Source organism: Paroedura picta, chromosome 5 (genome assembly GCF_049243985.1).
Source record: "Paroedura picta isolate Pp20150507F chromosome 5, Ppicta_v3.0, whole genome shotgun sequence".
NCBI lineage: Eukaryota > Metazoa > Chordata > Lepidosauria > Squamata > Gekkonidae > Paroedura > Paroedura picta.
The window spans coordinates 56,378,689-56,403,096 of record NC_135373.1 but is presented as its reverse complement, the minus strand read 5'-3'; the positions used below and the strand labels follow the sequence as shown (position 1 = coordinate 56,403,096).

Sequence of the window (24,408 nt, the reverse complement as noted above, 5' to 3'; positions counted from 1 at the left end):
CTTCAGACCAACAAGGCTACCTACCTGAATCTACTTGCCTACTGTAATATAGACAGTAAAATAATATATACTCTACAGCAAAATGGGACTGCTCCAGACCATTACCAGTTCTGAGCCTAAAAATGCAAAGTTATATTGTCACAGAGTGCATGAAAATGCAATTACTGCAGCTCTTGTACCTCCACAAGAACCTGAAGCCATTAAGGACATCCAAAATGTTATTGTGGAGATGAGATTAGCTCTTTTGCCAGATTTCCTGATTCTTTTTTATTGGCTCACAGAGCACTGCATGAGGTGTTAAGATTATATTACTGAATATGTCTTAACTTTGCTAAGGTAAACAGCTTATTGATTTGTACTCCGACCTTATTTAAAACTTGTGAAATGTTGCCTGGTAGTAATGAAGAACTGAAGAATATATTTAATTTTGAAATTTGTACTGAATATTTTAACTGCTATCTCATATTATGTCTATACTTGGGGGAAATGGGGGTCCTTCTTAAAAATCCAAAATATAGCACAGTTGAACACCCCTGTTACTGCCATACTTCCACCATCCTACCAAAGAGAGGCTAACTAATTCTGTACATTCCATGAGATAATCGACCGTATGGACCACACTGGACAATGTGTGTGACACAAGTCAATACTTCAGCCTTCCTCCTATGCTGTTTTTCTGAGTTGAAACTGCCACAGAGGTGGAGGCATTTGCCCTGCTATGGGACACTGCGTGCTGTGGATTCCCATAGTGAGCTGAACAAAGCATCTCCACATCTGTTTTTGCTCAGGAAAATGGCCCAGGAGGGAAAACTAAAACCCATGCTCCTCCCCCACAGCACTCCCAAACCAAACTGAGCCCTGGAGTTCTTGGGAATGTTTGTTACCCATTGTTATATATGACTCAAGTTGGGTCAGAGAACCCTCCAACCTGACTCATAACACACATATCATCTAATTTGGCCTTTAGTCCCTGGCTGGTGGGTGCTCAGCTCAAAAGATGATGGGGGAGCCTAGCAACAGTGCTTTCTGGGTTTCTGTTGCTTTGTAATAGCTCAAACAGAAGCTAGGGGATCTTTCAGTCCTGCAGTTCATGTTTATTTCTGGTATTGCCCCTTTTGTTTAATCTCTGTAACCTTTTTGGCAAATTAGCAAAATGACCATTTCCCTGCCAAGCTATTTGTTTGTGTTCTTCTCATTAAGGGCTCTGTAACCACAGTAAACGGCCTAAGCATTCATCCTCCCAGTCACTGTTTCTGTGCTAGTATGATGTGTTCCCTTTTTTCTAGGTACACCGGAGAGGTCTCATTCCATTCTTCTTCAATATTCCGTCAGTGGTGGCATCACTTGGCATCTGATAGATGAGTTTTACTTTACTCAAACAACTGATGTTCTCTTCATTAATATCCCACTGCCGTATGCCGCACGAACCAACGCTACACGGTTCAGACTCTGGCAGCCTTACAACAATGGTAAGCCCAGATGTCCAGTAAAACTAGAGTTGGAGATACTTGCTTTGCTTAGCAGCAATCACACTGAGAATTTTTCTTCACATCTTCTTCCCAGTTTTTAATGATGCCATGTTAGGTTTCGCTTTATCTGTGTACTAAAAACAGAAGCAAACCCCAAAGGGTGCACTTTTAATCAGAAGTTTACTGTTTGATGGGCAAAATAAAGTCAGGAGAAAGGTTTTATTCTAAAATTAGTAATAAATAGAGGCAATATTCAGGGCAAGTTGACATGGTCTTCCAGATTCCGGCCACGGTGTGTAAAGTGTCATCAAGTTGTAACCAACTTACAGTAATTCAGTAGAGTTTTCAAGGCAAGATACGTTTAAAGGTGGTTTGCCTGCCTCTGCTTAGCAACCCTGGACTTCCTTGATGGGCAGAAAATGGTCAGGTGCAGAAAATGCTGTTTTAATTCGAGTGATTTTAAATCTGTTGTTATGTTTTTTAACGTTTTGAATTTTTGTGTACATCCCAGGTGTGCAGAAAGCTGTGCTTGGCCTCTGTGTGGCCCTGATCTGCAGACCAAATATAACCAGGACTGATTTGCTTCCAAGATCTGATGAGATCATGCTAGCTTGGGCCATCCAAGTCAGGGCAATAGCTGCAGATTTTGGCTGTGGCAGCAATAGCCTCCTTATTCCAATGTGCTCAATATCAGAGCCTGTCATTTCTAGTGGAGTAGCCCAAGATCACTCAACCAGTTATCTTACTCCATTCTTTTTCAATATTCCATCAGTGGTTTTCATTTATTTATTTATAAATGGACCACCTCATCAGTTTTATTTGTTTCAATGTTCATACATTTTAAGCAATCTTGTAGAGAAGTTTTCATTTGAAAGCCTAATATTAACTGATTAATGCTTTATAATAGACAAGTGTGTGGCCCATAAGACTTGTAGGGAGAATCCCATCTCCCCCCCCCCACTCTAGCTGGCCCTGTGTGGCTCCCAGGTTCTCTGGCAGCCACATCCAGGTCATGCATGGACACCTGGGCTGTTTGGCAGTCACCGCTAAGCCTGGTGCAGTCTCTGGGCTGCCAGATGCAGCACAGAATCCCAGATTGCAAGGCTGCTGCTTCCAGGCCTGGTGTGGCTCTCCAGCAGCTACCATTGGGCCTGGCACAATCTCTGGATTCTCTCTGGAGTGCACTCCAATGGCAGCACACCCAACATGGCTTGGGGGCTTCAGCAGTGGCATACCCAGCATGGCTCCAGGGCTGCATGGCAGTCACCAGGCCCAGTGCAGAGCCATGGGGTGTGCAGCTGCCTTTGATCACTGGAGATAATTGTGTGCTCTGCACATGCATGGAGAATATTGCTTTACTTTTCAAGCGATTTTTAAAATGAATTTTCTTTTAATCAGATTTTTCTGCAAATCTGGGGATTGCTCCAAGTTTGCAAAACAATTTGTTTAGCTTCCACATGGCCCCAACCATTTAGCAATATCTAGATGGGGGTCACAGCTGACTACAGCTATACAGATAAGGCTCTCATCTCCTGTCTCCCCTCCCATTGATAAGGCTTTGTGTCCAGGTCTCACCTTGGATCCTGGATATGGTGGTAGCAGTGTCTGGAAGCCACTCCAAGCCCAGAGCAACTCTCAACATCCACCGCTACCATAGCAGGGTCTGGAGCAGCTTCCAGCATCTGCTGCCACCACCAGGTTCAGTGGGGTTGTCATCTTCCTCTACCACTGCAGCCAGGCCTGGTGCAGCTACTGGCCTCCTTCACTGCCACAGCTGGGCCCAGTGTGGCTGCCGGCCTCCTCCATTATGGCTGCTGACCTCCTGCACCACAGCTGCCAAACTTCATTGCCATGTTGAGCTGGAGTGGTGCCTTCTTGCCTTAGCTGGCCTCAACAGTCTCCTGGGCTACGTAGTTGATGCTGCTAGGCCCAGCAGTTCCCTAGTCCAGGGGTAGTCAAACTGCGCCCCTCCAGATGTCCATGGACTACAATTCCCACGAGGCCCTGCCAGCATTCGCTGGCAGGGGCTCCTGGGAATTGTAGTCCATGGACATCTGGAAAGCCGCAGTTTGACTACCCTTGCCCTAGTCCATGCAGCCACTGCCACTGCACCCAGTGCCACTGCCTTTGACTGCCAAAGGTAAGTGTGCAGGTGCAGAAAATGCTGTTTTAATTTGGGTGGATTTAAATCAGCTGTTCTGTTTTTTTAACATTTCAGATATTTCTGTAAATCCCAGGTGTGCAGAAAGCTGTGTTTAGCCTCTGTGTGGCCCTTATCTGCAGATTTATCTTTAATAATGTATAGATTTTGTTCTAGATTATTTTCTAGCAGCTAAACTGAGAGTCATACATTCATTAATTTTTTCCCCTTAGGTAAGAAAGAAGAAATCTGGATTCTAGACAATTTCATTATTGATGGAAACAACCTGAAGAATCCTGTTATCCTCTTGGATACCTTTGACTTTGGACCAAGGGAAGACAATTGGTTTTTCTACCCAGGCGGGAACATTGGCCTTTATTGTCCATACTCTTCAAAAGGAGCACCGTGCGTATTCGAATATAAGAAGTTTTGTGGAAATAAAAGGGTAACACTAATAGAATAATTTATTCATGAAGCATTGCCTTTGTTTCTCCAACAGGGAAGAAGATTCTGCTATGGTATTTGTTTCAAATGAAGTTGGGGAGCATTCGATTACAACTAGGGATCTGAATGTGAATGAGAACACCATAATCCAGTTTGAGGTACTTGCCTATATGTTCTTCTGTTCTTAGTGAAACATTAAGCCTTGCCTTGTTCTAGTATATTATTGCTTGCTTGGCATTTTTAAAGCATAGGAAACAAGCCTCTGAAATTGAGATACCACTGATTTTCTAGAATTAGTCCACTCCATGAAGAATTAGAAAACTGATTAATTCTAGAAACGCAATAGTTCATATAAGGAGGGCCTATAAGAACTTGTGGGAGAGAGGAGATCTCATTTTATTCCTTACCACTAGTCTGGTTTCTCCCATCATTACCACCGCTGCCAAGGTCTTTAAACTCCAGGTTTGCATTACCCTAACTCATAGGTGGCTCCACTCTAAGCATTTGCTTGGCTGCGATGGAAGCCAGTCTGGGATCCAGAGAGTCTCATTTCAAAACTGCAGCTGAAGCTCATTCCACATTTATGCATGTTCAGCTAACCCCTACATAGCATCACTAGCTGCAGCACATTCTAGTGCAATTACAATAACCAGCTGAAAGTATGCATTATGTATTCTTAGAAACTTTGCTTTGTCTGTGTATTCATGCACATTTCAATGTGTCATGACAACTAATAAATAATATATAGATTGCAAATTGTTTTTGGTCTTAAAATATAGATTAAAACCTTGTTCAACAAATGCCTTTAAGGTCACATCTTCAGTGGTGTTTACCCTGTAAGACCTCCTACATGCACTACTTGGAATCTGACAAAGATATTTTTCTTTTTAAAAAAAATTAGATATCTTTAGTTGAGATCTTGGAAGAAACTGGTAAGCAAGAAGGTCTTATGTATAATGCAGTGGAAGTGTCACCCCACATTTCTGGATTCTAAGAACTAGATCTGCTGTGCCATTTATTTTAAATTCCAGATCAGATGCTCCATGAAATAAAGGAAGCATTTATGTGGACTGTTTGCATAAATATGATGTTTTTAGTATTTACACCCAGAAGTAACTTGGTTATCTATTAAGCTTGTTGTCTTAGTTGTTTCTTTAGTTATTTATCATATTTATATCCTACTCTTTCTGCATGGAACTGGGGGGGGGAGAACACACCAGATGCTTTTCCAGTGGTAATATATGAAAATATTTGAGTCTGCAAAAGGAAACTTGGTGTTGCTGTGTTCAATAGTTGATTGTACAAGGACAAGGTGATATAAGGGTTTTCTGTACCACATATTACTCTGAATTATAATGTACTTACCTTCTTATTTCCTGTGTTATATGTAAACCATTGTGAGCTGCAAGGGGAAGGGAAGTATATAAATAATAAATAAATAAATAAATAAATAAATACATACATACATACATACATACATACATACATACATACATACATACATACATAATAGAGATTGTTTTTCTGCCACTAGAACTAGAATTTACTGTGATAACCCAACTGAACCTTTTAATTTCTTCTTCCAATTGCATTCCTTGTTCTTCTCAAGGGTGGTAGGTTTCTTAAGTCTAGTCTAGATTCACATTTTAAAAATTATTTTTGAAGACACTTAAGTGGTTCTAATCATTCTTTCATTATGAAAAAGCTATTGACAAATCACACCAGCTTCACAAGAGGCTTGATAAATGCTCTCTTTCTCATTCATAAATGCCAATACAAGTACCCTGATTTTCAATAAAAACAGCTACCGAAGCAAGCATTTTGTTAGTTGCAAAGCCTGATATACTCTGAGCTATGCATTTACACTTAGCAAGAATGCAAGCTACTGTGCAGGTGCAAACCTTAATGCCAACTCTGTGAGATGATGGGGCAGGACCAAGGGAGGCAATGGGTCAAGAAGTAAACAAATATTAGTTAATGTCATGTGGCTTGCAACTGCTTTTGGTCTAGAATAAACTCATGAAAGTTTTAGATGGAGTCTTAACTCAAAGTACTATAACAGGCCCTTTTTCTTGAACAAGCCCTTTGTCAAAGAATCTTTCACAAGTTGTTCATGTTGTGCAATTGTGCGTTATACTATGTCAAGCTTCCAGAGTCTGTTCTCTCTTGAAATGCTGTACCTCTGAACCACCTCTCCAAAAGGACATTGTTTGGCTAGTAGTGAGTCAGCCATACATTGCAGACATGCAATCTTGTTTTATCCTGCTTCAGATAAATATCGGATGCACAACTGATAGCTCATCTTCTGACCCAGTGAAACTTGAATTCTCCAGAGATTTGGGGGCAACCTGGCACCTGCTTCTTCCTTTATGTTATAGTAGCAGCAGCTACCTCAGTTCTCTGTGCTCCACTGAGCACCATCCAAGCAGCACTTACTATTCTGGAACAACCCAAGGCTGGAGAAGAGAGGTCATCCACTTTGGAAAACTGCACCTCTGTGGGTAAGCAATGATCTTGGTACTCCCCTAATCTTAATGCTCATCTGACATTTTTATTCATGTACTAACAACTCTAGGAATACCTGAAAACTCTATAATTTTACCATAAAGTCTCATGTCATTCCTATAGCTACCAATGCCACTTCTGGTTTTTAACCCTGTACTTCTGTCCATAGCCTTCCCTCCGGCTGCCAGGCACTGCCTAGCAACTCTTTGAAAATCCCTAAATGTTCTAGGCCTGGGAAATCTCAGAGAATCTGTATTTTTAGGTGACTAGTATCTTTGGATACTGCTATAGTCTAGGGAAATTTTAAGAAAAATATAACATGAGAAAAATGTAACAGTTGAGTAAACATTGAAAAAGGCTTTTAAATAAATAATTTGGGGGTATCTAATCTGCTTTTGATACATGGAAAGGTATAGTTCTAATGGTTAAGAAAGCCAGTTTGGTGTAGTGGTTAGGAGTGCGGACTTCTAATCTGGCATGCCAGGTTCGATTCTGCGCTCCCCCACATGCAACCAGCTGGGTGACCTTGGGCTCGCCATGGCACTGATAAAACTGTTCTGACCGAGCAGTGATATCAGCGCTCTCTCAGCCTCACCCACCCTACAGGGTGTCTGTTGTGGGGAGACGAATGGGAAGGCGACTGTAAGCCGCTTTGAGCCTCCTTCGGGTAAGGAAAAGCGGCATATAAGAACCAACTCTTCTTCTTCTTCTTCTTCTTCTTAAACCCTAAAATGCCAAAACCATAATACCTCTAAGGAAAAAAAGATAGCACTGTATTGGCTTTTATAGTAAACAGTTTGGACACTGATTTAGGATTTGGAGGTGCTGAATTTATTTCTCAGAATTTGAACTTTCTCTTATTTCCTCAAATCAACAGTTTGTGCTATGCCAGAAAAGGATTCAGCACCCTAAAATCTTTTGGGGGACAAATATTTGTCAATTAGTACTTTAAACAAATGCCCAATTATTATAGAAGCACTTTTTAAAAAGTTGTCCCTAAACTATTTGTCCCTAAACCAAAATTTTGGTTAATTTTAAAATAGCATTTTATTGGTGTTCCACCATCGTTTAATTGTGCTTTTTTGGAATAATTACATTTAAAATACATACATCCATACCTTGTATGCATGAACAGACTCAAATATATTCTCCTTATTCTACTATCTGTACTATATTTTAAAGGTGTTGGATAGAAACTCTGAGCTGGATCCAGCGACCTATTTGCATAAGGACCGTGCACCTTTCCCAGGTTCCACCCCCCCCCCAGTCTGCTTTAACCAAGCAAAAGATTATTTCTGCATTTGGGAAAAGCTAGGAACGATGGCCCCATCTGCGCCTGCACTGAAGACCATTCAATGAACAAAAGTTACATATTAGTGCAACCATTTTTTCTGTTTCTTCTTGGATGCACCAGTTCTACTGGCACAAGAAACCTGAAGACTGCGGAGTGTGAGGAGAACACAGGAATTATCTGTGACTATTATAAATATCCACTGGTAGATCACTGGATCTCTGTATAACTACCAGCTCTGAAATGTCATGGAAATGTCATGTCCAAATGGTCTTGAGACAGATCTGTGAATTAAGACTTACAATACAATCCCATGCATGGTAATGTAAAACATTTATTCAGTATGCATAGAACTACAGCCTCTGTAAGCCAAAGATCTGTCTTAGAACCATAATGTATATTTCTTGGACAAGACATTTGGGCATCTTTTCAGACAACTGGAGACATCCAATGTCTTCAGAGCATATCGTGAGAAGCAGTTTGAGGTTGCCTACAAGAGAAAGTTGTCCCACTGGGAAAGCAGCCTCATATTTGGTAGCAAAATGCAACAGCCCCCTCATGCTGCTGTGTGAGGAAACTGGAAATGCTGGTGTTGAATAATTAAACAAATTATTTAATTTTTAAACATGTACATGCATCTTTAATTATTGTTAACCCTTTAATATCTGGAAAGCCTGTTGCTATATTTCCCAACTCAAACTCAGTAAGTTCTTTCCCCCAAACTTCAATTTTAAAAAAATGTTAAGGAAAGACCAAATTGTAGAATGTTACTCATCGTCTATCAAAACCATTTGAACACACGTCAGATTCTTTCAGTTTGGATTTTGTTTTCCTTATTTGCTTGCCTTTCAGGAGGGATACCTGCTGCCTTCCTAACATTTCCTCCCACTTCAGCTATAGAAATGAATGGAACCATATTTCTCATTGCAACTCTGACTGATCCAAAAATATATTTATAAAATAATCTCATACTAATCCTCAGTAGTAATTACTTTGTGGTTCCATGCAATCATTTCTTTTGACATCAGGGCAGTTTGCATTAAACATAACACACCAAAATAGCAAGTGATATAAATATATTTCTTTCAGATTAGTCCGATTCAGATGGTACCAGGGCTTTTATCCTGCTGGGTCTACACCTGTGACCTGGTCCATCGACAATGTATACATTGGGCCACAGTGTGAGGAGATGTGTAATGGTCATGGTAGTTGCATAAATGGAACTAAATGCATCTGTGATCCTAGTTACTCTGGACCAACCTGTAAAATATGTACCAAGAATCCTGACTTTCTCAAGGATGACTTTGAAGGTAATGTACTTCAAGTTTTGTGTAATATTTTGTGTTGTCATCTATTAAGAGGACTGTTAAAGCCAAATTAGCATTTTAACATTTTAATCTGATTTATCACCATAAAACACTTTGCAAAGTTATGTGCCTCCCCCCCCCCCCCCCGTGCTCTGTACCAGCTTGCAAAACTGATCTAAAGCATTTGGTTATTTGCTTGCTGCCTAATTTAAGGCATTGGTTCTTACTTTTAATGACTCCAGGACTCATGTATCTGAAGGAACACCTCTCATATGAATCCAGGCATCAGTTATGATCTTTATATGAGGTTTTCTTCACTACCCCTTCACTTAGGGCAGCGTACATTCCTGTCATTATTGTTTGTATTTTTGGTCTTGTTACATTCACTATGTGGAATAGGAAAGAGGAACAGGTGGGCATTTCTCTACAGATATTTAGAAATATCTGTATAATTGTTTTGTTAGTAATTGATTCAAGCCAACTTAAGCCTAGTTTTGGGAGGAAAGTGGGCTTAAAATATTTTAAATGAATAAGAACGAATTGATTTGAATATAAAGTCACAGTTCTATGAATACTCACATGGGAACAAACCTACTGAATACTGAGGAATTGAGTAAACAAGCATCATATGGGGAGGGGCCATTACGCAGAAGTAGATGTTCCCAGGTTCAGTCCCCAGCATCTCCAGTTAAAAAGGCATCAAGCTATCAGCTATGTGAATACTGCAAACAATACTGGCCTTGATAGACCAATACAAGGCAGTTTCAAGTGTTTATATGTGTCTAGGATCAGGCTGTTCAAGCAGTGTCCAACCTTGTACATTAAAGAACTGACCACAGAATCAAATTGCCATACATCTCAAACATGGTGGCTAATCATGTTAGTCTATAGTAGCAGTAGAACAAATTTGTCCAGGAGCAGCTTAAAGACCAGCACATTTCCCCATGGTATATGTTTTCATGAGTCAAAGCTTATTTTGTCAATTATCAATAAAAAAGTTATCAAAAGGCAAGATCTTGTTGGAAGACACTAACCATGCACAATCTTCTCCTTAACCCTATTCAAAACATGCTTGCTTCTGTCATATAATATTCATAATTTAAAGCATTCAGCAGATAACCAGAATCCTGGAAGACTTCCCTAAAAGATCTTAGGGATCAAAAATGCTTGTACAAATATTTGTTTGTTTGGCACCTAATAATTTATTTATCGCCTTTGTTCTGGTAGCAATGCTGCACAGTAAATCCTAAATTGTCCTATGCTCTCAGGTCAGTTAGAGTCTGATAGATTTTTGCTGGTGAGTGGTGGAAAACCATCTAGGAAATGTGGGATCATGTCTGGAGGAAACAATCTCTTTTTTAATGAAGAAGGCTTACGCATGCTCATGACACGAGACATGGATTTGTCACAAGCCAGGTAACTTTTTAAAAAAATTTGCAAATGTCTGCTGCAACAGTAGGATACTGGTAATTTTAAAATAATAGTATGGTGCTTTTATCTTTTCCAGGTGTACAACTAGGAACTTGTCTTATATGATTCAAAAACTGGAGAGTATCTTGGCCCAAATAATGTCACTGTAGCTACTTCTAGGAACAACATAGCTCTTTTTGAGTTCCGCCCCTGATATGTGTTCTGCGAAGGTTAGCTCATGGTGACTTCTGTGTGCGTGGATTTTTAATACACTACCCCAAGCAGTCCCTTATGGCCAGTGGCACCAGAGTACTACTAATGAATTTATATAGGGCTTGGACTACACAAGTATCTGTTTCCATCCCTTCAGCACCATCCAGCTTCTGGAGCTGGAATTCATTACAGGTCAATTTGGAGATTTGGGTGATAAATTCTGGAGAGGGCTGTGTTTTGGGAGAGAAGGACCTTCGCAGGGGAAATTCCATAGAGTCCACCCTCCAGAGCATCCATTTGCCCCAAGGGGACTGATTTCTGTAGTCTGAAGGTTGGTAATCCTACTGCAAGCTGCTGGAGTTGGGTGACTTGGCTCACCCCATCACCCACATAACCCATTTATATAACTCCTTCTCTCTGCCCATGCAGGGTGAAACGTTTTTCTGCAGGCAAAAGGTGTTTGCATATTAAAGAGCTGCAACCAGTAAATTGTTTTTGTTCATCATTATAGTTTTGCCATCATAGATGATGAGGAAGGTCAATGGAAGGCATGCCATTTGGGCTTTTAGCCTCTGGCACCAAACTGTGTCAGGTGCTCTCTCTGCCTTTAAAATGATTTAAATAGTATTCTTAATCCTTGTGGCCCGCAAAATGAAACTGCAAGCATCTTGTTTTGATAAATAACAGATTAATCTCTTCACACTGAAATCAGTTGCACACCAAGTGCTCTGCTAACGGGAAGCTGCATCATGAATCACAGCTGTAGCAACAATCTTTATTTCCAGTGTAACTTTACATCCATCATTCTGAAACCCCAACTATCCAAGCTTGCTTGCAATGAATTGCAGACATTTGTTTACAATAATTCACTGGCAGATTCCAATTAAGCCTCCACCAGTTAATTAGAGCAATAGCTATTTTAAAGAGCCGTTTTAAAGATTACATTTTGTCATTGTGGACCTGGAAATGACATATGGAAATTGTATTTAATGTGTTCTCTAACTATGTTGGGTTCTGGTGGGTAGTCATGTTGGTCTGAAGCAGCAGAACAAAGTTTGAGTCCAGTGGCGCCTTTAAGACCAATACAGTTTGATTCAAGGTATGTCTCTGGCAGACATACTGAGAAAGCTCCAGCCAGGTTGCACAGTGAGGAACCTGCAAGCATTTGTGAGCAAAACTTCTTTTTCCTCTGTGTTCACCTGACACTATTTCTTATTTCTCTCCTTCTGCCAATCCCCATATCTTCTCCCCCTTACCTTCTCTCTTTTCCACGCCCTGTCTTTTTATCTGCTTATTCCTCTTCTGTTGTATTCATTATTTATTTCCTTAACTTTTTTATTGTTTACATTATTTTATTTAGATTGATATAGGTAGGTAGGTATATAGACAGACACACTTTCTCTACAATGAGGACTCAAAGCAGCTTATATTTTTCTCCTCATCTGAATTTTATTATTACAAAAACACTTAAGGTAAGTTACGCTGATAATGGGTGACTGGCCCTAAATCACCTAGTGAGATTCCATGGGCCAATGGGGATCTGGATCTCCCAGATCATATTTTGAAACTTTATCCACTACATCACACTGGCTGACTGCCATTCATGGCCTGACTTCTCTTGAAGTCTAGCAGCCAAGGCTGGGTGAATGCAAGAAACAAAACTCACACCTTTCATGAAAGAAGCACCATATGTTATAGCTCTTCCATGGCACTTTCAGCTCCCACATTCAAAATCCTTCTGTTAGCATTCTAACACAAAGTGTTTTTCGTGGCCATATCCAGTTCCAGATCAGCCAGACACATAGCTGTGTTTTCCATCCCCTGTACACCAGCAAGGCAACAAATATACAAGGCTATGATTGAACCACAGTTAAACACAGTCAATTGAGCCAGTTAAAGATAATTTCAGCAATTAACTATCTTTAAACCAATAAATTGATTATATACATATATTTCAATACATATATTTTAAAGAATCTGAACGATAGTGACATGTTCTTTAAATATGAAAGTTTACATGACTAAAGGCTTTTCTGATTACAATACCTGTATCGTATGGGAAGGGTTGTTGACAGTTCTAGAACACATGGTTCAAAATGCCTCTGCCACACTTCTTTAATCATTTCCAGTTTTCCTCTTGAGCTGCTGTTTGTTCAAGTAATGGGCAGCCTAATCTCATTAAGGGCAAATTAGGTGTGACCGTGGAAAATCCCTGATCAGATTTTCTAGTTTGGTTTTAAAAACGAATAACAGTTGCACTCCCAAACAGAACTAGTGTAAAGATTTTCCTACTGAAGATGAAAACACACAAACCATAAAAAGGTAAAGGTATCCCCTGTGCAAGCACCGACTCATGTCTGACCCTTGGGGTGACACCCTGTAGCGTTTTCATGGCAGACTCAATATGGGGTGGTTTGCCAGTGCCTTCCCCAGTCATTACCGTTTACCCCCCAGCAAGCTGGGTACTCATTTTACCAACTTTGGAAGGATGGAAGGCCGAGTCAGCCTTGAGCTGGCTGCTGGGATTGAACTCCCAACCTCATGGACAGACAGCTTCAGACAGCATTTCTGCCGCTTACCACTCTGCGCCACAAGAGGCTCTTACACAAACCATACAAACAACAAAATCAAGAAAGCCCTAAAACAGCCCTGATGCAGAGCCAACCACAAAATGGCTCCCATTTGCCTCCTGATGCCAAAGTGGCGATCAGCATTTCCCAGGGCATGCAGGAAAGGTCCACAAGAGCCAAGCACCAACACAGACCCTTCCACCCACCCACTTACAAGCCAAGCACCTTCCATTAGCACTCCAGAATCTTCAGTGGCTTCCCATTGTTGCCTGGGCATAATCCAAAGTGTTTATTTTTGCATTAGCAATTTCTGTTTAAGTCTACATTGTTCCGTGTGCTCTCTAACATCAGCCAAGAAGGCCTTCAGGTTAGAATACAGCTCCTGTGAAGGAGCATTTTGATGAGCTGCTCTTCCCAGTCATGACATATCCTTGGAGATTTACGAGGCCCTTGGGCTTAGCGTATTTCAGAAGCACTGGGAAATCTTTCTATATGAGCTAATGCCTAATAGTTTGGAAGAAATGAGTCTGTATTAGTTTTTTGTAACACATTGTATTTTAGGATATACTTGCTGTCAGACAATAATAGTATTCATCTTGCTGATAAAGCAGGGTATAAGCTCCATTTAAATGTAACCATGTGGTTATTAATTTATTCTACAGGCGCTAAGTCAACAAGACTGGGTGATGAATTGTTATTGAGCTTTTCTTTGAATAGAAATCTGTAGATATTTCCTTTTAAGTGAATAAATATTTATTTAGAAAACTTTACTATTGCACTGCCAGCAATGACAATGGAAAGGAGATAACAAGCCGTGCCTCTAAAACAGACAGGGCTGCTTGTCTTGCATTCTGTGTATTACTATATAAGTATCAGGAGAAATTTCCTAAGCTTACCAGCAGTAAATCTACACCATTCCTGCTGACAGGCCACTACACATAGCTCCCCAATGTGCTTTTCCTGTACCAGTAATAAATGTCATTCGAGCAGAGTGTTTGATATGATCCATGTTGTAAGGAACAAGGCATGTATGATGGTGATAAGAACCAGCAATATTCTTGAGCACAAAAATTCATTCAGCTCTCTCAGCATATCCCTTTGGCCACCTATCATAGTTTTCACTCATAGATCAGAGCACAACATAATAAAAGTAAAAATATCACATATATCAAGGGCAAGGACTTGTTTTACTGCTCTCAAAGTCATGAGGTACTTGGGTAAAAACAACTGTAACTTTATAACACAACAATATATTTTTCAGCATTAAAGTCTATGCTGGAAATATAATCACAAAAGACTTCCCATCTGCCAGGACAACTGTATAGATACTGAGACAATTTACACCTGCAAGTGAGTATGGTAGGAAGCTAGATGTGAGATCATAGGCTGTACCACTTTAGATGATCCAGCCATCGTATTTTTAAATATGTCTACAAATGCAAAATAAATATGAGAGCAGCTGGACAAGAACCAGACTATGACATTGCTCCTAAACTGCTAGTTTTCTGCTTACTGAGATCTTTAATAGCCGGTTGTAACTGCAGAGAACCAGATATTTCACAATTCAATCCATATCTTTTTGTGGAACAAATATCATCAAGTTGTATGTGTGCATTGGCAAAAGCTCAGCATTATTTTGAAACCAAATCTTGAAAGGAGAAAATTTGCCTGTATAGAGAAATTAGAACATAACATTAGAACAAGAAAGGTTAAGGTGACTAGAACATTCATCGCAGGGATGAAATGATAGCTCTGAGCAAATTGTGGGATTGTACACTCTGAAACATCTTGTGTAATATAATTTCCCAATCCGACTACGTGTCATAAAGGCCGCGCAGAACTTAAACTGAACTGGTGTTAGCAAATGACAAAAATGAACTGGGGACAGCAGAACAAAGTTTGAGCTCAGTGGCACCTTGAAAACCAACACAGTTTTATTCAAGTGTTGTGGACACACACATAAACTTGAATAAAACTTTGTTGGTCTTAAAGGTGCCATTGTTGGTCTTAAAGGTGCCATTCCAGCTTTGTTCTAGAACTGGAAAATGAGCTGATTTTTGCAAGTGGATGAATTACAGCAATTCCTAGTGCAGCAAGTAGGGTTGCCAACTTTGCTGGTGTTCCTAAGTAGGAGGACATAGAGATTTGGAGGAGGATTCCTAGAACGTCACGTGACAAGGTGACTCAATCCCCCCCCCCCCAGAAATGACACCATGGCATTATGGAATAGTGTTCCCACTTGTCATCTCTCCACTCCTATGCCAGTCCTCCCAACAAGATGCCAGCTGGCAACTCTGAGTCAGGATATATTGGTACCAAGTGACAGTAAGATTAACCAGGACTTAAAACCAGGACATGAAGCTGGTTAACAGACTCCAAGAAATACCTTGGTTTAGGGTTAGCTGTAGAAGGGTAAAATACACTCCTAGGAGTGAAAAGAAATGCAGGAAGGAGAAAAGGTGCACATATATTGTAAGTATGCAAGTTTATGTTATTCTTATGTTATAAAACTGAAAGAAGATTTAGTTGTTATTTGTATCACTTCTGTTTAGAATACTCTAGCAGCCAGTATATTTAATGCAATAAAACCGTCAGATTTTGTTTTCTAATGGTGGGTAATTGTAGAAATTTTGTTTTTATATTACACTCAGAAATGTATCATCTTCTGTTTTAAAAGGCTGGGATATTTTTGTTTTCATATTTTCCACATTACAAATCCTGAAAAACTGAGATATTATGATTTATTTTCCTTAAAGGTAAAGGTAAAGGTAAAGGTATCCCCTGTGCAAGCACCGAGTCATGTCTGACCCTTGGGGTGACGCCCTCTAGCGTTTTCATGGCAGACTCAATACGGGGTGGTTTGCCAGTGCCTTCCCCAGTCATTACCGTTTTACCCCCCAGCAACAAGCTGGGTACTCATTTTACCTACCTCGGAAGGATGGAAGGCTGAGTCAACCTTGAGCCGGCTGCTGGGATCGAACTCCCAGCCTCATGGGCAAAGCTTTCAGATGGCTGCCTTACCACTCTGCGCCACAAGAGGCTCATTTTCCTTATTTTCCTTATATAAATACAAATAATGATTATAGCCTGAGGCCAAGCTTTTATGTGCTGTCTTTTATCTTCTGTGTTTCTGGGCTTTAAAATACTGGAAATTCGCATTACGTAAATAAATTTATCTGTCTATTGATTACTCCCTAATGCCTGAAAGACAAATAAAATCTTTATTCGGCTTTATGATGCTGCTTCAGTGAATAGACCTATACATAATATTGTACTAATAATCGTGACCACACATAGACTGTTTATGCACTGGAGGTTTTATGCTGGGCTGCAGGCTGGAGTTTTAGTCGTGGCAGGTTGCCCCGATTTTTGCTCCTGCACGAGAACTGGGGCAGTGAAGTTCCCAGTGCATAAACAGTCATCGACTTCTCTCACCCTCGACATTAGAATATTTGCTGCCTATGCTCAGAAGAAAATTCATTTCTCTTATTGTGAGGCTAAAGCTACATATTTATCTAGAAGTAAGAATAAGCCTTTTGTGAAGAGCCTCAAAGATCCCCCTGGTCTTTTAATGGAGAGAATGTTTCTCCTGAGAATTAATCTTTGTTTTCATTGTTACTAATTTTATAGGTTTGTGCAATTCTTCATGAGGCTGGGGTGTGGTAAAGCAGTACCAGACCCCAGAAGCCAACCTGTGTTGCTACAGTATTCTCTTAACGGAGGCCTCACCTGGAACCTTCTTCAGGAATTTCTCTTCAGTAATTCAAGCAATGTAGGACGGTACATTGCCTTAGAAATCCCCTTAAAAGCTCGTTCTGCTTCTACTCGTTTGCGATGGTGGCAACCATCTGAGAATGGACATTTTTATAGTCCCTGGGTAATTGACCAGGTATGTTGTGCCCTCTGCTTGGTATGCAGGTAGCCTTGATAGGATATTAACTGTGTTCTTATGTTTTCCCTGGACTGTGTTTCTTTTTGGTTAATGATTTATTTTTAATTATACATAATTATACATAATAATAAATATGAAGTTACAGCCAGAAATGATATTCCTGTATCAAGTTTTCTTTCTTGCCCTCCATAATATACAGCAAAACTTTCCTATACAACATAATGATGTCAGTATGCAGATTAGTTCAGTGGCAGTCCCATGTTTCTCATAGTACATTCCACTGCTCCCTAGGAGGACAGTTTGAATGCTTTGTGTATTGGATTGCCAACCTCCAAGTGCTATCTGGAGGTCTCCTGGGATTATGACTGATCTCCAGGTGACAGGGATTGGTTCACCTTGAGAAAGGGGTCACTTTGGAAGGTGGACTCTATGGTGTTACACTGCATTGAAATACCCACCCTTCTCAGGCTCCACTCCAAAAATCTTCAGGTATTTCCCACTGTGAAACAGGCAACCCTAGTTGTTCAGCACAAAATTTTAATGGCATGTCAACATTTTTTTTATATAGTAAGCAAGATTGGTTTCATAGTAATAGCTGTGTTGGTAAAGACCCCAAGTCTATCAAAAATATTTACAGGCATGATACTCATGTCTTCTTCTGGATAAACAACTGTTCATGAGAAACAGTGCTAGGCTGCTTTCATATAGAGGATCTCCCATGTTTCAGACACATGACCCATGCAGTTTTTTTACCCTGTTTCTATAAGGTGTTGTCATGTATTCAGATACCAATGTTGAGCTGCCTGTTCCTTCCTCAAAAAAAACAACACAAAACCATGCTTATTTTAATTCTGTAGTTTCTTTTCTCAGAAAGGGATACTATGACTTGTGTTTAAATTAAGAGAAATTGTCTCTTTTCTCCTTTCCTTTCTCTGCATTTTCTCAGTGAACTGCCCTGTAGTAGCTGGAAAATTCCAACATGCACACATACACACACCTTGTCTGCTCAGACCTCTGTTTTCTTTACTAGGGTTTGCATACCTAGTCCCCATGAATGTAGACTTTGTCCAGTTATTAATAGCCAGTAGTCAATACAATGCTGTCATCTCTGGCAACCCTGTCGGGAAATTTTTGAATTAGGCTGGAATACACTTCCTACCATGGAGCTGGTGCCATCAAAGCTGACAGTGGATTAAGCAGGTGTACATTTGCAGTTGTTACAATATGCCAAGAGCTTCACTGTCTAATGGCAAGTCTACAGCTATAGTGGTGTAAAATAGAATAAAAGCAGTGGAATGAGCCTGCTGTTGGATAGGGCTTGGAATAATTATTTTAAAAATTGTTGTTGTTAGGTGCGAAGTCATGTCCGACCCATCGTGACCCCATGGACAATGATCCTCCAGGCCCTCCTGCCCTCTACCATTCCCCGGAGTCCATTTAAGTTCACACCCACTGCTTCAGTGACTCCATCCAGCCACCTCATTCTCTGTCGTCCCCTTCTTCTTTTGCCCTCGATCACTCCCAGCATTAGGCTCTTCTCCAGGGAGTCCTTCCTTCTCATGAGGTGGCCAAAGTATTTGAGTTTCATCTTCAGGAGCTTCATCTTCAGCCTTCTAAGGAGCAGTCAGGGCTGATCTCCTGTAGGACTGACAGGTTTGTTCGCCTTTCAGTCCAAGTCCAATTCTTTGACATTCAGCCTTCCTTATGGTCCAATGTTCACAGCCATACATTGCAACTGGGAAGACTATATCCTTGACTAGATGCACTTTAGTTGGCAGGGTGATGTCTCTGCTTTTTAGGATGCTGTCTAGATTTGCCATAGCTTTCCTCCCAAGGAGCAAGCGTCTTTTAATTTCTTTGCTGCAGTTCCCATCTGCAGTGATCTTGGAGCCCAGGAAAATAAAACCTGTCACTACCTCCATTTCTTCCGCATCTATTTGCCAGGAATTGAGAGGGCTGGATGCCATGATCTTCGTTTTCTTGATGTTGACTTTCAAACCAACTTTTGCACTCTCCTACTTCACCCGCATCAAGAGGCTTTTTAGTTCCTCTTCACTTTCTGCCGTTAGAGTGGTATCATCTGCATATCTGAGGTTGTTGATATTTCTCCCTGCAAACTTGATCCCAATTTGTAACATCTAACCCCTCAAGTATAGAACCGTGGATTCCTCAATGTGGACTCAGAAGAAAAAAGGAAATCACGAGGCACAATGATATAGTAGTTTTCTCTATGTTTATAGGTGAAAAGGTTATAACATAAAGTCTAAATGGTCAAACATATGATCAAACATAAAGAGTCAACCAAAATGGGATCCTAGGTTAAGTGACCCGCTTTCTGTTTTATCTTCGTCAGTGGTTGCTCTTCCAATATACTGTCATAGTAGTAGTCGTAGTATCACATTGGCAAAATGCTTATAATCGTCTGGGGATTATGAAAGAAGATCTCTGATCCTCCCTATTCTATTATTTTCTTCTATTTGTTTGCAGTGTTCATTTAAGAAGGCATTATTATCTCTTCAAGCTATTCTCTGGAATATAATTTTAAAAATATAATTTATGTATTTTAACATTTAACTTTGAACCATCTGCCTCTGGTTAAGAGTTTCCAAATTATTTGGATATCAAATTCACAGCAGAAACAAATACCAGGAACACAATACATAATTTTCATTCCTTTGCTTAAAGGGAAAACAACACTGAAAAAGGCTTATAGTTACAGTTAATTAGCTGTTGTCAAAGTAAACAATATTAAACTGGATTTAGAAGATAAATAATTGATTTGGGATTGGTGGGGGAAGCAGCCTACTATTAACTTAATCCTGGAAGCATTTCACAGCTCGGAGCAAGAGTAGTAATATATTTACTTTTTAAACAAAAATAATTGTTGTAATCCCTGAATACTTAAGTGGTCATATTCACACAAATGGCTGATTTCATATTGTGCAGGTTTACAAGATCAGCTTTTGCACTGCAGTTTTCATTACTTTTATCTATCTTAATAATTTAATAATTATTTATTTGCTGCACTTGGTGATTTACAATATTACTGAAATATAAGTCAATATAGCAAGCTCAAACCTGTCTCATAGAATCATAGAGTTGGAAGGGGCCATACAGGCCATCTAGTCCAACCTCCTGCTCAATGCAGGATTAGCCCTAAGCATCCTAAAGCATCCAAGAAAAGTATGTATCCAACCTTTGCTTGAAGACTGCCAGTGAGGGGGAGCTCACCACCTCCTTAGGCAGCCTATTCCACTGCTGAACTACTCTGACTGTGAAAAATGTTTTCCTGATATCTAGCCTATATCATTGTACTTGAAGTTTAAACCCATTACTGCGTGTCCTCTCCTCTGCAGCCAACAGAAACAGCATCCTGCCCTCCTCCAAGTGACAACCTTTCAAATACTTAAAGACGGCTATCATGTCCCCTCTCAACCTCCTTTTCTCCAGGCTGAACATTCCCAAGTCCCTCAACCTATTTTCATAGGGCTTGGTCCCTTGGCCCCAGATCATCTTTGTTGCTCTCTTCTGAACCCTTTCAATTTTATCTACGTCCTTCTTGAAGTGAGGCCTCCAGAACTGCACACAGTACTCCAGGTGTGGTCTGACCAGTGCCGTATACAATGGGACTATGACATCTTGTGATTTTGATGTGATGCCTCTGTTGATATAGCCCAAAATGGCATTTGCCTTTTTTACTGCTGCATCACACTGCCTGCTCATGTTTAGTTTACAATCCACAAGTACCCCAAGGTCTCGTTCACACACAGTGCTACCTAAAAGCGTATCCCCCATCCAGTAGGCATGCTTTTCATTTTTCTGACCCAGATGCAGAACTTTACACTTATCTTTATTAAACTGCATCTTGTTCTCATTTGCCCATTTTTCCATTGTGTTCAGATCTCGTTGAACTCTGTCTCTATCTTCCGGAGTATTTGCCAGTCCTCCCAATTTGGTGTCATCTGCAAACTTGATGAGTAGTCCCTCCACCCCCTCTAAACAAGATAGAAGGAAACAAACACTCCTGGGCACAGCACTAGCCTGCTTCTCAGGGAAGCAGGAGAAACCCAGCCTCTTCATGAGATCAAACAGATGCATAACCCCATGAGTTATAGGGAAATTCATCCTTTCTTGAACACTGGTATCCCCTAAAGCAGGGCCCCCACCTTGTTCATTATTACATTATTTTCAAGAGAAAAAAATATACATACAGAAAGAAAAAGAAACTATACATAGTTTAGGCACATTTGTTCATTATAAAAAGAATATATTCATCATATATATAATTACATAATAGAATAGAATATAGATTAATAAATATAATATATATTAATAAAGATCTAAATGAATAGCCCTTCTCCTCTTCAGATTTTCAATATAAATTACCTCCCTTTCATCTGAATCTTAATATTATTTAATAGCTGTTATTTAATAGTTTATTGCTCTATTATCACTGCCAATACTTTTATTATCACTACTTATTACAATATATGATTATAGTCTCTACAAATCTGCATTGACATTTGAACAAAAACCTTATTTCATAATTCAAAATAACAATTCTGTATAAAAGACATATCAATAGGGGAACACTGAAGAAAATAAAAATTGTCTTGATATAACTTCTAATTCTATACAGGGTTTTTAAAGGATGTTTCTCACTATAGATTTAACTATTCTCATAGTAGACTCTCAGTCCTTCCTCAAATTTTGAAGTTGATCTATTCTTCAAATATGACGTTAGTCTAGCCATAACTGCATACTTATCTATTTTAGCATTCCAGTCTTCTAAACTTAGACAAATAGTGCTTCTCCATTTTGCTGCATAAATAGTTCTAGTGGCAGTCATCATAAACTCCAATATGCACTCTCCTCCTTCAACCGCATCAAGAGACTCTTTAGTTCCTCTTCGCTTTCTGCCATTAGAGTGGTATCATCTGCATATGTGAGGTTGTTGATTTTTTTCCCTGCAATCTTGATACCAATTTGTGACTCATCTAAACCCACCTTTCTCATGATGTGCTCCGCATACAACTTAAATAGGCAAGGCAACAGTGTACAGCCTTGCCGAACTCCTTTCTCAATTTTGAACCAATCAGTGATTCCAGCCCTGGTTCTCACCATTGCTTCTTGACCTGCATATAGGCTTGTCTGTATGGTCTGCAAATTTGTTATACTGTGTACTAATTTATTACTCATTCTTTGCCTATTTATGTGAACTAGTAATTCCCATTTCATTGTGTCTGAAGAAGTGTGTATGCACACAAAATCTTTGTTGGTCTTAAAGATGCTACTGGTCTCAAATTTTGTTCTGCTGCTTCAGACCAAGATGGTTAACCACTTGAATCCTTCTTTTGGATTCATCATTTTTAATAATTTTCTCTATGGTTAGTAGAAAATCTGTTAACCCTTTTCCAAAAAATTAATTCAGCATTTAATTTGATGCTGTTTATAGTTTTTAATCTTTTCTTGTAATTAATCAGTATTCTATTGGAAGTCTAAAGTCTCATCTACATAGTTCTGTTCTATTTATTAAAAAAGGGGGGTCCCTTGGAGCTAAACTGAACTTGAAGATTTTCACAGAGTAGGTGTTGCTTCCGCAACCTAACTTTCAGAACATCACCCACATGGCATGTAGGGTTCAAAGCCAGAATTCAGATCAGGACCATAGGATGGACAAATAAGAGGTTTCAGCTGTTCCCCCGCCTTATTACTTCAACCTTAAAATGGAGGTACTCTTTCCCTTGTTGGGGGCTGCACAGGTATAATATAAATTCAGCAGATTAGTTCCCATCCATGTAATGTGCGAAGTCAGGTTGGGGATGCAGACTCAGTGAAAGATCTATAGGGACTGAAAGAGCATCTGATCTATAGGGATTATTGATTATGTAACTTCTAGAGTACTTTTCTGCTCTAGTAACCTGCATTGCTCATTGTTCTCCTCTATGTGTTGTGTTTCTAAACAGAATAAATCAGAATTTCTCTGTTCTGTATATGAAACCACATATGCTAAGTCTGGTTGGATCCAGACTGTTGAGAGGAAAGGATTTTTGCCACATTGCCAATCATTCTGTAGCCCTGTGCACCCTCACAAAAAACTCAGTAACACGAATGCCCCCAGGAACAGAGCAAGATACAGCATGCTGATCAACAAGGCTCTTCCTCAAATGACACAGGAGCTCATGCAAGGGTTGATTCTGTCGATGCACCCTTCCCACTGGAGCCCCTGACTGACCACGATGCTCATAATTCAATTTTTTCAAGGGACCGTAGAAAAAAGTACTACCATATTATCCAGCCCACCAGTTAAGGTCTGCCTCACAAGCTTTGCCTCTGCTTTCAGAGACAGGACTTTTTCCGTAGTGGCACCTTGCTTATGGAATGTCTTTTCCTGTGAAGCTCACCTGATGCTTTTTTAGGCACAAGGCCAAAACATTTCTTTTATCCAAGTTTTTAATTAAGGGGTTTGTTTTTTAAACATTGTTTTAGTCGGGGAACTGTTAAACTATCATGGTCTATGTGTTATGCATGCCTGGGTTTTTAATGCTAGATTTTAATTACCATCATTTGCTGTTTTATTTTGTAAGACACCTCAGGAAGCATAAAATGTTCTAAATAAATAAAATAAAGATAGCTGCAACAAGGATCCCTTGCATTGGTAGCACTGTACACCCAACCCATTGAATACAAGGCCAAATACTCTTTCTGTGACCCGGCCTTTATTTTTAGAATCATAGAATCATAGAGTTGGAAGGGACCTCATGGGTCATCTAGTCCAACCCCCTGCACTATGCAGGACACTCACATCAAAATCACTCATCCACTGTAACCTGCCATCCCTTCACAGAATCAGCCACTCCATCAGATGGCTGTTTGTCTATTTACTCCCACGTTTCTATCCACTGGGCCCAAAGCAGCCTCCATCATCATTCTCTCCTCTTCCACTTTATCCTCCCAACAAAAACAACCTGAGAAGTAGGTTAGGCTGACAGTGTTACTGGTCCAAGCTCACCAAACTTACTTCCATGACAAAGTGAGGAGGATACAAACCTTGATCTCCCAGATTCTCATCCAACCACTATCCCATGCTGGTTTGCCATCCTTAAGCTTGCTTACAAACTGTCCTATCAGTATCCTGTTTGTTTGTTTGTTCATTCATTCATTCAT

At 40.0% G+C, this 24,408-nt stretch overlaps 1 protein-coding gene across 2 annotated transcripts in view; it reads left to right on the top strand.

The window, feature by feature from the left end:
- The window catches only part of RELN (reelin), a 343,944-nt gene that overhangs the window by 280,838 nt on the left and 38,698 nt on the right, over window positions 1-24,408 (top strand). For both annotated transcript variants that reach the window (XM_077338100.1, XM_077338101.1), the window contains 7 exons: window positions 1,287-1,469; window positions 3,843-4,014; window positions 4,109-4,211; window positions 6,325-6,554; window positions 8,939-9,159; window positions 10,425-10,572; window positions 16,980-17,238. In XM_077338100.1, coding sequence (XP_077194215.1) covers window positions 1,287-1,469; window positions 3,843-4,014; window positions 4,109-4,211; window positions 6,325-6,554; window positions 8,939-9,159; window positions 10,425-10,572; window positions 16,980-17,238 — 1,316 coding nt within the window. The remainder of the gene's footprint in view (window positions 1-1,286; window positions 1,470-3,842; window positions 4,015-4,108; window positions 4,212-6,324; window positions 6,555-8,938; window positions 9,160-10,424; window positions 10,573-16,979; window positions 17,239-24,408) is intronic.